The 14,845-nt window shown below is 45.4% G+C and overlaps 1 protein-coding gene across 1 annotated transcript; it reads left to right on the top strand.

The window, feature by feature from the left end:
- The first annotated feature begins 1,062 nt into the window (after positions 1–1,062).
- LOC123144845 (E3 ubiquitin-protein ligase WAV3) lies at positions 1,063–7,078 on the top strand. Its single transcript, XM_044564095.1, has 2 exons — positions 1,063–1,843; positions 4,661–7,078. Exons 1-2 carry the CDS (start codon positions 1,607–1,609, stop codon positions 6,554–6,556), a joined length of 2,133 nt encoding a protein of 710 aa, XP_044420030.1. The 5' UTR covers positions 1,063–1,606; the 3' UTR covers positions 6,557–7,078.
- Positions 7,079–14,845: the final 7,767 nt, after the last annotated feature.

Here is a 14,845-nt window from a genome sequence, read left to right as displayed (position 1 = left end):
GGATCGAGTCTTCGCAGCGATGAGGACTTTCCTTGGTGATTTGTGACTCGTGGCAGCGGCATCGGCAAGTGGGGGCGGCAACACAGGCGGAGTACAGAGTCTTAGCTTTCGGGGTGAAAGCCCAAGGTCTGGCCTTAATTGATTGTGCCTGGCATTGACCTTGTTGAAGGTATTGTTTTGAGAGCGCAGATCTTCTCCAGGGTGAAAACCTAAGATCTAGGATCGGGCGATGACGGTGCTTCTGCACTGTTTCCTTCTTGAAGGCGTCATTTTTGGAGAATTAGGACTTCGGGTGTTCTCTAGGTGGTGGTTCGTGCCGCAGCTACGAGAATTGATCACTGTAGCGAGATCTCTATTTTTTCTACTTCTTATTGTCTTTTGGCTGTGTGCATCCGTAATGTCTTTACGATGTTGCGTTGTTGCAGAGTCCAGGCATAATTGCTATCTCCACGATATTAATATACTCCCGTTGTCGAAAAATCTCATATAGAAGAGATGTAAACATGTCATACTCATACGAACCCTATTTTAGAGCTTAGCACATCTAAGGGCTGTTTGATTCCCAGACAGTTTACCAAGCCAAAGTTTGGCAGCCACCTTTTTGTTGACATGTGTTTGATTTTTGCCACTTTATTGCCCCTATGGTCCATTTGTCATAGAGACAATTTTTTGCCAAAATTTGGCGTCCAATTTCTCAGCCACACTTGTGTGGCTTGGCATACTTGTGTGTGGCCACATTTTAGCTTGACCACACTAGTCTCCAACCAAACAGACCCCTAATTTCTCACAACGTACAACATCATGGGCATATCCTCACAAAATGTATATTCTTGGGCATGTATCGCAAAATACAATTCCATCCTTAGCACGTTTAGTTTCAGTAGTATGTGGTTGTAGAACTGTTTTGCAATGAACTTATCTTGTAAACCGCTGGCTGGTTTGACAAGGATATTGTCACAGTTCACCATAAGTAAGTAAGATCGTACAAAGTCTACAAATCCAGTCCTGATTTCCGGTATGATTCGGTCAAAAATATACCAATACAGGGTTATAACAACTTTGAAATTGAGAAATACTCAACCCAACACGAGACAATTCGTCTGACGTTTGTGCATACACCACGGGTGCTACTAGTACTAGTAGTGAGATTTGACATTTCGTCCTTGGAGCTCAGCTCTGGGTGGGATGGGATGGATTGCCGCCCACAGCCGCAAGTTCCACTGCGATTTATGGCGCCCACCAACCGGCGACCGAACCCGCCCAAAACCAGCCACAAGGCTCGGCAGCACCGCAACCCGCTACGCCGATTTCTCGTTTCTCCCACCATAGTCAAAACGCCGCCCCCTCTCCAGCATCCTCCTCCTGTGCGCCGCTTGCCTGCCTGCCTGTCTGTCCCTGTCTCTCTCGCCGCAGAGGTCAAACCAAAAGCAGCACGCACTCCACCGCTCGCCTCGCTCTCCAATGGCGGCTCCCTCCCCCCTTCAAAACCACCGCCCGTTCCTCGCACCCTTCCCCTCGTCCTAGTAGTTCCACCAAGCAGGTCAGAGGGAGGAAGAAGCGTTCTGTGTGAGGTCTGTAGACGCGAATCTGCCGAGTGCCGGCGCTCATGGAGGGGATGTGGAGGAAGGCCAAGAGGGCGATGGGCATTGGCTTCTGCGCGCACCTCCCCGCCGTCGCCGGCGACCGGGACGACTGCGCCAGCGAGCGCCGCGCGTCCGACGCCTTCTCCCAGGACTCGGCGGCGCTGGCGGCGGCGCACGCGTCCGCGCCCAATACGCCGGCGCAGGCCGAGGCAGCCGGCGCGCTGCTCCGGAGGTCCAAGTCGGGAGCCAAGTCCTCCAAGGTGAGGAGCCCTTTTCCCCCGCATCTCCCTTCTCCCCCGGCCATTGCGTTAAGATTTGTCCTTGGTTTGCGTGCGGGCTACCCGGACATACTACAGTACTACTGTACGCGATGTGAAATGCTGCGGACACGAGAGGCTTCCCCTACCAGTGGTTGAGTCCAGGTGCTGGCTGGAGCAATGTGGCTTCACCAGTGAAAGATTTAGGTCCCAGATGTGGTTCTTCTTGCCGGCAATTTTTGGTTGGAGTGACGGCAGTTCCGTTTTGTTTGTCTTGCTTTGCGTCTAACAGTTTTGTATGCATCTGATTTTTTTTTAATTGGGAGTATCATGTTTTGTCTCGAGCTCCACCTGTGCTAAATTTGGATTTGCCATTTCATTTTGTTTACAATGCTGTTTCCTCCTGTCCCCGAGGAAACACAAGCCCGCAGATTCTCACAAAAAAAGTTCCATTCGCATATTTCATGATTCTGCCAAACTATTCCTTTTTAGCATTATTCCAAGGGAACATCCCAATTTTGTTTGCACATGTCATTGACAAAATGATGCTATTTTTGCCTTTCCCATCTTTCCTAGTCCTTCTTCAGTACATATAGGTAGATTTCTAACAAAGTGCAAAAATGCCCAATTTGTTTCCTAGTCATATGTCAGATCAGTTTTTAGTTTTATGTGCGTATCCTCCAAGGCGCTTTGGTATCGACGATGGTCAATTCCACTTGCTCTTTTTTCTGTGGGATACATGTAGCTTAACGTAAGCTTCATTTCAATCAGTTGTCTCCACTTGTTCCTGCCCGAAAGGGAAAGTTGGCCTCTATGGTCAACAATATCCACATGGTCACGTGTATCATCTTACCATCGCGTTTCTTAATTTGCTAAAGGCGAACCCTTCCAACTTGAGCTGTTATCCATTGCCAGGAACGCTGAATGGCCAGCCTTGCACTAGATTTTATTGGCACTTTTATAATTGTTTATTATCTTGTATTACTAGTTTGTCATGGCAACCACGTGATTACTTTGAATGGTCCAGGATCTGAATTTTTCTTACATTAATCGCTATTTTTTTCGTGTGGTGACGACGATTCGTTGACGCACACTTTATTGTTTACTAGTAGTACGTCTGACTTGGTGAGATATTGTGCACGCAAGTGTGGGGAATTGACCGGCAACTTCACTAGGATCTCCTCAATATCTTCTTTGGGAGAAGGATCTCCTAAAAGGGTTGACATTTATCTTCATGGTGTTAGTTTGACGGTTCTCATTTTGCTTGCCTTGGTCAGAACTTAGAAATAAATGCAAAATATTTCAGAGAATAAACACTAGATTCATTATTTATTGTGATGCAAACGCTAAATCTGCAATGTTTGAAGGTAGGGCCTCTACTTGTGACATAGTGTGATGCCTGAACTAATGTGTTCCTAACTTCTTTAAGAGTCGCCAAACTATACAGCTGGAAAACCACAATGACAGAAATGCTGATTCCACTTGTTTTTGTGGTGTCGGCAGTCCCTGATAAAAACAATCAGGAGCTACTTTAGCATAGTGATATATGGATTGTTATCAGTAACTTTGTGTTGACTCCGACATTTGTGGTAGGTATTGGTCTAAAGTTGTCCAGTTTTATACTTTGGTCAAACCAATATTATTTGGAATCTATACAGCAGTGCTGATAAATAGATACATCCATTAAGCACTGGAGGACAGTTGAATTTGATCTTGGTTTTGTCAAGCTCCTAAAATAAGTCCCTAATTGTTATCCTTTGACCTTTGTTATGTATTGGCAATATGTTTTTTTTTACTTCTAATTGGTTTTCTGCATTAGTTCTATTAAAATATCATTAAAGAAATAGTACCATCCTTTGTCTATTCCACTACATTTTTTAGAAAATATGAAAAATTATAATTATAATGCTGGTACAGTGGGATAACTATAAATTGGACACGGTTGAGACCACCTAACTAGAGGGTGGGTGGGAGGATATAGCATGCAGAGTGGCCTTGAATAAATGTGTCAAATGCATGCATGAGGTTGAGACCCAGCTATGAATCTACAAGTTGATTGAGATGAGCTTTCGTTTTCATGTGGTCAACTTTCTGAAATAAATACCTTTCAAAAGATTTGGTGGTTCTTGGCAAGACCATTCATTCATTAGAATAGGCTCGTTAATGAAGGTAGGTTCTTGATAACAGCCCCATCATCCTAATAAAAACATGAAAAATCATCCTAATATTAGTTGAATGAACTCCGACTGCATGCTGAACCAGGAGTACCTTTGTAAGCTGCTTGTAGATTTGGAAGCTTTAGGATAAATGTTTCCTACCGTTTATAGTGTTTAATTATCAGCTCATTGCCTGTACAAATTAACTCTTTAACCTGACATGTCTGCTTAGCTAGAGTGCCTGACACAATAACTATGTGTGCTGGAATTCATAAATATAGACCGCAACTTATATAGGGCATCTTAGGTGGGTGTCTTGCTGGCTTTTGAATTGGACTTGATAAGTGCCGTTGGGGTGTTGGGTTGCCAAATGATTTAAAGTATTTTAAGGACTTGTCAAATTGACATTTCAACTATGCAGCATCGTCAAACATTGGTTGGATTTAAAAATGGATGGTGTTGATTTTGTAACTTTGACATCAGTTTCTCAAAATGGTACGTTTTGGTGTATTTGCTATAAATGTTTCCAAGCGATCCTTGTTTTCTGAGATTATGTCCATCATTATTGAACATTTCATGTGTTTCTTTTGTTTAACTGCTGCTAAGGGATAAATTCTGATGATGTACAATTAAATTAATACATGTTCTGTTTCTTTTCCAACAGAAAACGTGTGCGATATGTTTTGATTCCATGAAGCCAGGTCATGGGCAAGCCCTCTTCACTGCTGAATGTTCTCACATGTTCCATTTTCACTGCATCTCCTCCAGTGTAAAACATGGGAATTATGTATGCCCAGTTTGCCGAGCAAAGTGGAAAGAGATACCCTTTAATCGCTCGTTATCTTCTATTGTTCCTCGTGGAAGAAGTGGGTTGAATGTGAACCAAGCTCGATTACCCCAACAAGATGCTTACATGGCTCTCCTCCGTCAAGTTCCAACCCGGCAGCGAGAAGCACCCGCCTTGCATACTTCTGAGCCAGTAGAGTTCAATGATGATGAACCTTTGCAGCTGATGGAGGCTGCTGACAGTTGTGATGTTAGGTCTAGTAAAACTGTGGAAATGAAGACATATTCAGAGTTCTCGGCCATTCCACAGTCATCATCTCAAGATGATTTCGCTGTTTTGATCCATCTGAAGGCCCCCTGTGCTAACCCAGAGCAGATCACAAGCAGACCGGTTAATACAACCTCAGTTGGGTATCCGACATCTCGTGCCCCTGTTGATCTTGTTACCTTGCTTGATGTTAGCGGCAGTATGGCAGGAACGAAGTTGGCGCTGTTGAAGCGAGCAATGGGTTTTGTTATTCAACACCTTGGTCCATCCGATCGCCTTTCAGTCATTGCTTTCTCATCTACTGCCAGAAGGTTGTTCCATCTCCGACGCATGTCACACTCTGGCCGACAGCAGGCCCTGCAGGCTGTTAACTCACTTGGTGCTGGTGGTGGCACAAATATTGCTGATGCGTTGAAGAAAGCTGCTAAGGTTATTGAGGATCGCAGTTATAAGAATCCAGTATGCAGTATTATTCTGTTATCAGATGGTCAAGATACCTATAATATTTCCTCAAATGTTAGGGGAACCCGTCCTGATTATAGGTCCCTTGTTCCATCTTCCATTCTAAACCAAGCTGTAGGCATAGTACCTGTCCATGGGTTTGGTTTTGGAGCAGATCATGATTCAGATGCTTTGCACTCAATTGCCGAGGTCTCTGGTGGTACATTTTCCTTTATTGAGGATGAGGGTGTGATTCAGGATGCATTTGCTCAGTGCATTGGTGGTCTTCTTAGTGTTGTTGTTCAGGATATGCGCTTAACTGTGCAGTGTGTGCATACTGGTGTTCAGCTTCGTTCCATCAAATCTGGCAGCTACTTGAGTAAGGTGGCAGGAGATGGTCGAGATGGTTCAATTGATGTTGGACATCTTTATGCTGACGAGGAGAGGGACTTTTTGCTGTCTGTGAGCTTCCCGCAATCCCGTGAACAGACCATACTCTTGAAGGTTGCCTTTTCCTATAGAGATCCGGTGACAAATGAGTGTATCAAGATCCAAGGCGACGAGGTGATGATCCTGAGGCCGAAATCACGCACACCTGAACCTGTTTGCATGGAGGTTGATCGTGAGAGGAACAGAGTCCGTGCCGCCGATTCTATTGAGGCTGCAAGGGCTGCCGCTGAGAGAGGTGTTCTTTCTGAAGCAGTGGCTATTCTCGAGGAGTGCCGAAGGGTGTTGTTGGAGTCCTTTTCAAGCCGGAATGGGGACCGTCTATGCATGGCCCTTGATGCAGAGCTGAGGGAGATGCAGGAGAGGATGGCTAGCCGGCAACGCTATGAGGCTTCAGGGAGGGCGTATCTGCTGTCGGGACTGAGCTCGCATTCTTGGCAGAGAGCCACGACACGCGGTGACTCCACAGACAGCAGTTCACTCGTTTACTCGTACCAAACACCATCCATGGTTCAGATGCTGCAGCGCTCGCAGAACCATTGCCCTTCGCCTCAGATCCCAAGGCCACAGATCATCGTGCCGACAAGGTCATTCATCCAGAAACCTCAACCAAGGTAGAAAGAAGGTTGGACATCATGATCCCGTGAAGCAAGCACACGGATGATGGTGAAGAAATAACGGTTAGTAGGTCGAAATGTAGTAGTTTAGTATTCATCTTTTGTTTTTCTGGTTTGAGTCGTGGTGGCGGTATACCGGAGAAGGTGGGGGTGGGACGGGCTTGGAGGTACATATGTTGTGGGGGTGGTATACTGGAGAAGGTGATGGAGGGCTCACGGTGGTAAATACATTGTGGGGGGCATACTCCTGTGGTGTCAAGGAATAAGGTTTGGGAAGTAAGTAGGAGGGGGGCTGGAGATTGGTATAATGGCTTCAAGGGGAAGGGGGTGTGGTCTAGGGTAGGCTAGGTTGTCACTAAGTTGCTTTATCGGTGAACAATTTTCATTAGGTATTTGGTAATGTAGATAAGCTTGGTCTCGTCTGGTGTGATGGAACCTTGGGAAATTTTGAGTTTTTGGAGGTGCAATGCGATGCAGTTCCTTGGATCAATTTCGCGTTTCAAATGAACAGTTTGCTGGTCTCTGATGATGCTCTGTTTTGTCGCCTTAAGGCGCATCGCAAGCTTATCTGCTGGTGTGTTTTTTGCTCAATTGCTCCGGTCTAAATATTTTCTGCCTGGACGACTGGGGCACGTTCAAATTGTTGTGGTGTAGGGTAGGTTTGTTCAAATTGTTGCACAAGTACGCGTTCGAAAAATCACACAGTCTGAATCCAACGATCACCCGTAGAAGGCCTAAACAAATACTACTATAACAAGAAGCAAAATCTAGTAGGGCTGCTGTAAAAATATATTTGATTCTATATGTGCACTTAACTAGGTATCCAAGACGCAAAACAAACACAAAACCCTAGCTAACTAGGAGTAGTGATCTATAGTCGCTCCATGACTCAAGAAGCTTCCTCGCCGGCCGTGGCCCGAGCGGGTACTCGGGCTCGGGCGAGATCGGATACTGGGACGTGACCTTGCACGTCGGCGAGGTCTCGCCGCGGCCCAAGACGGCCGTGCACTCGACCACCTTCTGCAGGTGTCTCGGCGCCGCCGGCCCCAGCAGGGCCACGTCCACCGTGGCGTTCCCTCGCCGGAGCTCCTCGGCGAGGTGCTCCCGCGCGAACCGCGGCACGGGCACCGCGTTGCCCCACGCCATCACGGACCCCACCTCCGTGACGTTCTCCTTCCTCGCGCAGAACTCCGGCACGGGGCCGCTCGCGAGCACGACCCGACGGTAGGACACGGACGCCGTGGTGCCGCGCTCCACGCACTCGGCGCTGTACCTGCGCGGCTCATCGATGCGGAAGGTGAGGTCGAAGGCGGGGTCGAGCGTGGCGCGCGGGAGGTCGAGGTCGGGGTCGACGCCCGAGAAGGCGGCGACGGCGACGGTGTACTCCGGGATCTTGGCCGAGTCCTCGGAGCCCGCGTACAACCAATGGAGGATGGGCGTTATGATCACCAGCGCCGTCAGGGCGCCGAGGATGGCCGGCCAGGCGTCCCCGAGACACTTCTGCGGATCGCACCCGCCGCCGCCGTCGATGTCGTCGTCTCGAGCTGCCGCCATGGCGCGCGCTGTTAGCTTGTCCCGGCGGGCTTCCCTCTTCTTCTTGGCCTGGCCTGTTGTGCGCGGCTACGTTGGATATATAGGGTGTGAAGGGCGTTGGTTATCCGGTGTTTGTGTGCCCTACGTCCATGTGTTGGGCAATGACACAGGTTGACTAATGTACGTGCGAAGCTTTGGTGTTGTATAAACGGATCTAACGATGTTTCCACAGTTTAACTGGAATACGAGTGTCATGTGTACATGATGTGGTCTCTAATTAGGTGCTGCGATCACATTAGGTGACACGTGTCCTGCTACTATGCCATGTCGTACACGCATCGTACGTAACTTCGACGTACGTGTATGTATATAGCAGGACTCAATGAGCGTTGCTACAGTATTTGTATGATTTCTGTACGAAGTAGCAGGGGCACCGTTGATCAACACTGGCTCAAGGTGGGTTCACGGTGGATTGCACTATCGTACCAAATCGGACAAGCTTTCATTGTATGTGAGGCAATTCCGGGACTCAATCCTAAGCCATGGGGAGTCCAACCAACATCAAATAGGAAGGCTATCATGACTAGCTTTACTAAAAATCAAATAGGGTTACATCGTTCGTGAACACACTGATAACAAAATCAGGGGTTCGTCTAACCAAATACAAGAATTTTTATTATAAAACTATGGCTTGCTAGTACATGAGCCGCTTCATTAGCGGTTCTAGAACAATGCTTAAACATGACCTTCCCGATCAAGGACGCTAGATCCACACTCTGCAAAAATTGCTGAAGCTTCATCCCACCATTGCGTTCTCCTGCTGCAAAACTCAATTACTTGTGAAGCATCTGATTCTGCCTCCAGTCGATTAAAACCAAGGGAATTTGCAAACTCCAAACCATCTCTCATGGCTAACGCTTCAGTAGTGATTACATCAGCTGCATATTGTATAAATTTGCACTGGGCAGCAAGGAAATTACCTCTTTTATCTCGAATAATAGCTGCTGTGGCACCCATTCCTTCATCAACAAAGAAAGCCGCGTCAACATTTAATTTGACATGTCTTGGTTGGGGTTTCTGCCATCTCATTTCCGTCATCAGATTATCCTTGCAAAGACTATTTTGAAAATTACAAACGATGGATAAAACCGAGATCGGCCATCTCCACAATGGCGGAACACTTCCATTATGAGTTATACACCTTCTGATCCACCAAAGGTACCACCCACCTACCAAAAGGATCTGATTGATCGTCACTACTCGGTGCACTTGTAGTTGTTCATCCGGCAAAGACAATAAGTTTTCAAGGATTGCGGATCCCGATCTGTCCAATGGCAAGGCACGTTCAATGTGTTTCAAAATACCCAACCTATTCCACTGTTCCTTCACGTTAGTACACTGGAATAGTAAATGTCTAACATCTTCTGCTCCTTGATGACAAATAGATCAAGCGCCTATAGATCCAATGTGTCGGTTTGTGAGTATTGCTTTTAGCGGGACAATTCCTCGAAGCGCTCGCCACCCAAAAATTTGAACTTTACGTGGTACTTTAATTTTCCTGAGAGTATTCCATATAGCCAACGGAGTGGGGCTGCCTGGATGGACTAGCTGGGTTGCATGTGCCCTGTAATTATGCATCCACTGCAAATGATATGCAGTGCGTACTGAAAATATCCCGGATCGGTTCGGCTGCCACGCGACAAAATCTTCAAAAGTTGATATTCAGTGGTATTTGAAGGATTCGTCTTGCATCTACATGATTGAATACCGAACGTATCATATCCTCGTCCCATGTTCCATGCTCAAGGTCAATCAATTCACTCACCCTAGTCAAGATATTTTGTCCTCTAGGGGTTATAATCTTCATTCCAGGACTTGATGGAATCGATGGGTCACTCCATATCCTAATATTCTCTCCCGTTCCAACCCTCCATATGTAACCTTTTTTGAAAGTTTCCAACCCCTTGAGTATACCCTGCCACGTAAATGATGATGCACTCTTTGGGGTAGCTTCCAGAAGGCTCCCATTAGGATAGTATTTCGCTTTTAACACCCTTGCACATAGAGATGTTGGGTCAGTAATTAGCCTCCAACATTGCTTTGCAAGCATGGCTAAGTTGAAGGAATATAAGTCTCTGAAACCCATTCCCCCTTCGCTTTTAGGAATGCATAACTTCCACAATGCCATCCAATGCATTTTTTGGTTTCTTCATCATCACCCCACCAAAATTGTGCAATAATATCAGTTATTTCTTTGCATATTCCCTTTGGTATACTGAATACAGACATAGCAAACACTGCAATTGCCTGGGCCACTGCTTTTATTAATATGCGTGATGGGCTTGCTGTTCTGGACGGCTGCTGTCTCTGAGGATCCAGACTCCAGAGTACTCCGTTGCCATCACAGCCGTCTCCGGCCTCCACCCGGCAGCAAATGCCGCGGTGCTGGACCTGGAGTTCACCCTCGACCTCCGCATCGCGTCACGGAGCCCCATTCGCGACGAGTGCTTCGAGCCCGGCACGATCCTGGAGGTGACCTACCGCGACATCCCCCTCGCCCGCGTGACGCCTCCGGACATCTGCGCCGCGGGGCTGCATGGGACGGCGGGCCACTGTCATCGCCTGGGGAGCCGGGAGGCGCTTGCCGGGGTTTGCTTTGGACTCCCTCGTGCGGACGTGAGACGCAGCGCTGAGGCTTTCGATGTCACGGTCAGAATCCCTTCCAAGAGTAGCAGGCATGGCATGGACAAGCTGGACATGGACAAGCTGGTGTCTTGCAGAGGCAGGCATGACATGACCTCGACCCCGTGTGGACTCCATGCGATTTTAACTTATTATTACAACTAAGTTAGCACGTTCAGTGAGAGGAGACATTTCAATCGATTACGAGTCGTCCACTGTGACTTCGTAAAATCTCAATATATATGCCGGCTCAGTCTTTCGGAGGTGCTCATAAGGATAGAGTGTGCATGTGTGCGTTCTTAGGATGAGTGTAAACACTAATTAAAAATAATTTGCTCTTTTATTTACTATTATTTTTTTATGCTAAACATATTTGTTGGATTAATGGCAATTATGCTAAATAGATTTGTATGTAATTGGCATGAGTTACCTGCCATTTTATTGTTATAAGCACTTATTGAGTAAGAATTTAATGACTCAGCTAATAAAATATGTTTTTATTTTGGAAAATTAATAAAACATGAGATAATTGATTCTATTTTAGGGAGAATGGATGGGAGAAAAATTAGAGATGGGAGGAAAAAATCAAAGTGGAGAACGAAAGATTGAGACATATATAAGGAAGATTGGACGAAAGAGAGGTGACATGGGAACCTTACGTTCTTTTTAAGTAGTAGATAGATATTTATTTTGGAAAGTTAGTAAAACATGAGACAATTGATTTTATTTTATGAAGAATGGATGAGAGAAAAAATAGAGATGGGAAGAAAAAATCAAAGAGGAGAAAGAAAGAGTGGGATGTATATAAGAAAGGTTGGACGAAAGAGAGGTGAAATGAGAAACTTACGTTCTTTTTAAGTAGTAGAGATGGAGATTAGCGAAGGGTAGGATGTTGTTACATATCATGCTTGAGGTAATTATCTCCCCATTTAGTGCCTTCTAGAACATCCCTAGTACAACTAGGGACTGTGCCATCTCTTTTAAGGATGTTGACAATTGTGAACCCTTCGACATAGATGTTTCCATGATCTCGTAGGTCTTCAATTCTGTCTACTCGCAGGAGCTCAATTGCCGCATCGAGTACCTTAAAAATATGAAATTAGAACTATTGCAAAGCATGAATAATGAAAGAGATATCATTTTGGGTATTTACTTACATCGTCATCCACCCATGCTGCAAAAGATGAAGGATCTTGTGTTGTGAGGCATCGAAGATACTTTTGCGTTAACGTTATGTCCTTAATTTGCAACAACTTTGTGGTCTCAGGAGAATTGTTGACATAGATATTCTGCGTTAATCTATCTATTTCGGCCTGAAACTGCAACAAGTCATCCTTTAGCTCTTTGAGCTGCTTGGCGCTGCTTCCCCATCGTTCCTCTTTTTGTTCCACGGGTACAGAACCTCGTTACTATCATTAGAGAAGGGGCCCTTTCCTTCTCAACGCGGGGGTGTAAGGGCTAGTTTGGTTGGCTTCCTCGACAACATGCCTCGAAAGTTTTAGTGCCTGGTTTGTGCCAGAGAAAATGGATACTTTTGCCTGACCAGGCCAGAATAGGGAAGAAGTGTTCGGTTCAGTGCCTGGCCTGGTGGACACTAAGCTATCGCTATTTTCTCCTCCATCCGCTTCGTTTTTTGTAGCCTCCTGATAACACATGAGACTATCTTTAGGCTGATGCACCAGGCACGGCCAGGCATCCAAAATCGATCGCCTGGACCAGGCTAACCACATGCCTCGTGCTGCAAGCCAGACTAACCACTCTGTCCCATTATCCAGGTTAAGCCGACGCCACCATGTTGCGGACATGCACCAAACACGAACGAGGTAGCTCTCAGGAAGGCTCCCAGGCCAGGTGTCAAGAGGTGTGGAAGCGAACTAAACTGCCCCTAAAACTCATACTCTGTAGGAGTAAAGACTTATTCTTCTTCTGGCCATCATGTCTCACACGCCTTTCAATGGACACCAAGAATCTCTGACATCCTTATTAATTTCCTGAGAAGCTTATATACAACCCTTTTGTTGTTTTATTTTTTTCGCGAATATGCAAAAGACTTGCGTATCATCGCATTGATAGAAGGAAAAGGTTGTAGCAGTTACAGATGTGAGCTCGCAAGCACATACATGACAAACCGGATGAGCAAGACACACAAGCGCGGCCAAGCTAAGGCGTGCGCGGCACTAATGAAGAATGCCCTATCTCTCGCCGATGAGGTGGCCAAGTCCCCTGGCCCCGGCGCGAGCCCATGCTTGAGTGTCTTCCTTGATCAGCTCGACGAGTCGCGAAATTGAAGGCCGGTCGTTATTGAACACGCATCCGTTTAGGTGTCCCAGTAGTGTATCCTTTCTAAATGATTGACTTTACAACTTATGTAAAGTTGTACTCTGTGTTGTGTTTGACTCAATATTCCCAGAAAAGATCTTGTACAATCTAACAATCAACATCTGATTACGGTACAGGCTTGAGAGGACCGTTACAACAACTAGTAGAATGCCTGTACGTTGCCACAGGCTTTTGAAATATTTTGTTGAGTTGTATAAACATAATGGATGTAAAATTTCACATGTAGAGATAAGATAGCACGGGAATGTCGGTGCTTTGTCACGTGCTAAAATTATGTAAACACAATGCATGTCAAATTTTACATGCAGAGACAAGATAGTACGGGCACAATCGGCGTATTTGTTGAAGTCCAATTCACTTGCAATGTAAACTGATAAAAGAGACAAACTAACAATGTACACATATAGAGCGATAATCCAATTAAAATTCTATTACAAATTAATATCTACTGTTCCATGTTGTTGTGTTTAAGCAATTCTCGCACAATATTAGAAATGTTGTCTTTAGCTTCAATCGCACGATATTTGAGCAAGTATAATAAAAACTTCTTCCTCAGCCTACATTGGTCAGCTACATTTTAATCTTACTATATACCAGAAATGTGCTACTGTAATCATGGAGTAGTGCTTCTATCATTGTTGAGAGTACTCACAGAAGTGATCATAATCCCGAAAATCCAATTCGGTGCCCAGGCTCATCTGCACCCGGTCAGAAAAAAAATCAAAACAAACACTAAAAGAATTTAAAAAAAAAATCCAATTTTTTTGTGTGATAGAAACTTGTATGCGTGAGGTTCACTCCAAATTTCAATTTATTTGGACATTTGAGCAGCTCTTAGAAAAAAAAAACAAATCGGTTCAGAATAGTATGTGAACAATAAATTTTTCAGACCCTGAATTTGTCTTTTTTGATGACAGTTGCTCAGATATCCAAATGATTTGAAATTTAGAGCCCACCACACGCATAAACTTATCTACCACATACAAAAAAAATTGGAATTTTTGTATTTTTTAGTATTTGTTTTTTTTTTGTCGCGGGGTGCAGATGAGCTCGGGAGCAGAAACGCCACACTCTCATAATCCAATCCATAATACTGTCTACTGCTACTGCGTTACTCCTGTTGCAAATCCCAACCCCCACCCCGCGCTCACTCTCAACCCTCACTCTTATCACAAAGTCCACTGACTCGCATTCTAAGTGAGCTAGTTTTCGACACCGGCGCTCACTCTCAATCCTCACTCTTATCACAAAGTGCACTGACTCGCATTCTAAGTGAGCTAGTTTTCGACACCGGAGAGACAGTTAGCAAGGGGCAAGGTCGGAAACCGCCTTCAGATGTTATTCACTACATGCATATAGCAATTTTTTCTAAGTACATAATGCTACCCAAACATGCACTCAATAAAAAGATAATGCTAGTCATCTTATATATATCATCAAAATTTTACCTGCACCAAATTTGTACAAAAACAAAAGACAAAAACACCTTAATATGAGATATGATTTTCTACTCCGGCGGCAGCGCCACTCCCTTGATAAATCATGAGCTTGTGCTCTAGATTTACATGCTTGATCATTCTCTTCCCCGTCAACCTCCGCCTCCGCTCCCCAGCCTTGTTGCCCTCCTCCCCATGAACTCCTTGGACGGTGCCTCTCCCACCTCCTCATCTGGTAAATTATCATAGTAATTAGGAAACTATGGCATCGTCACAATTATCCATGCCATTATAGGATC

The sequence above is a fragment of the Triticum aestivum genome, chromosome 6D (assembly GCF_018294505.1).
Source record: "Triticum aestivum cultivar Chinese Spring chromosome 6D, IWGSC CS RefSeq v2.1, whole genome shotgun sequence".
Lineage (NCBI taxonomy): Eukaryota > Viridiplantae > Streptophyta > Magnoliopsida > Poales > Poaceae > Triticum > Triticum aestivum.
This window is presented reverse-complemented; position numbering and strand designations above follow the sequence as displayed.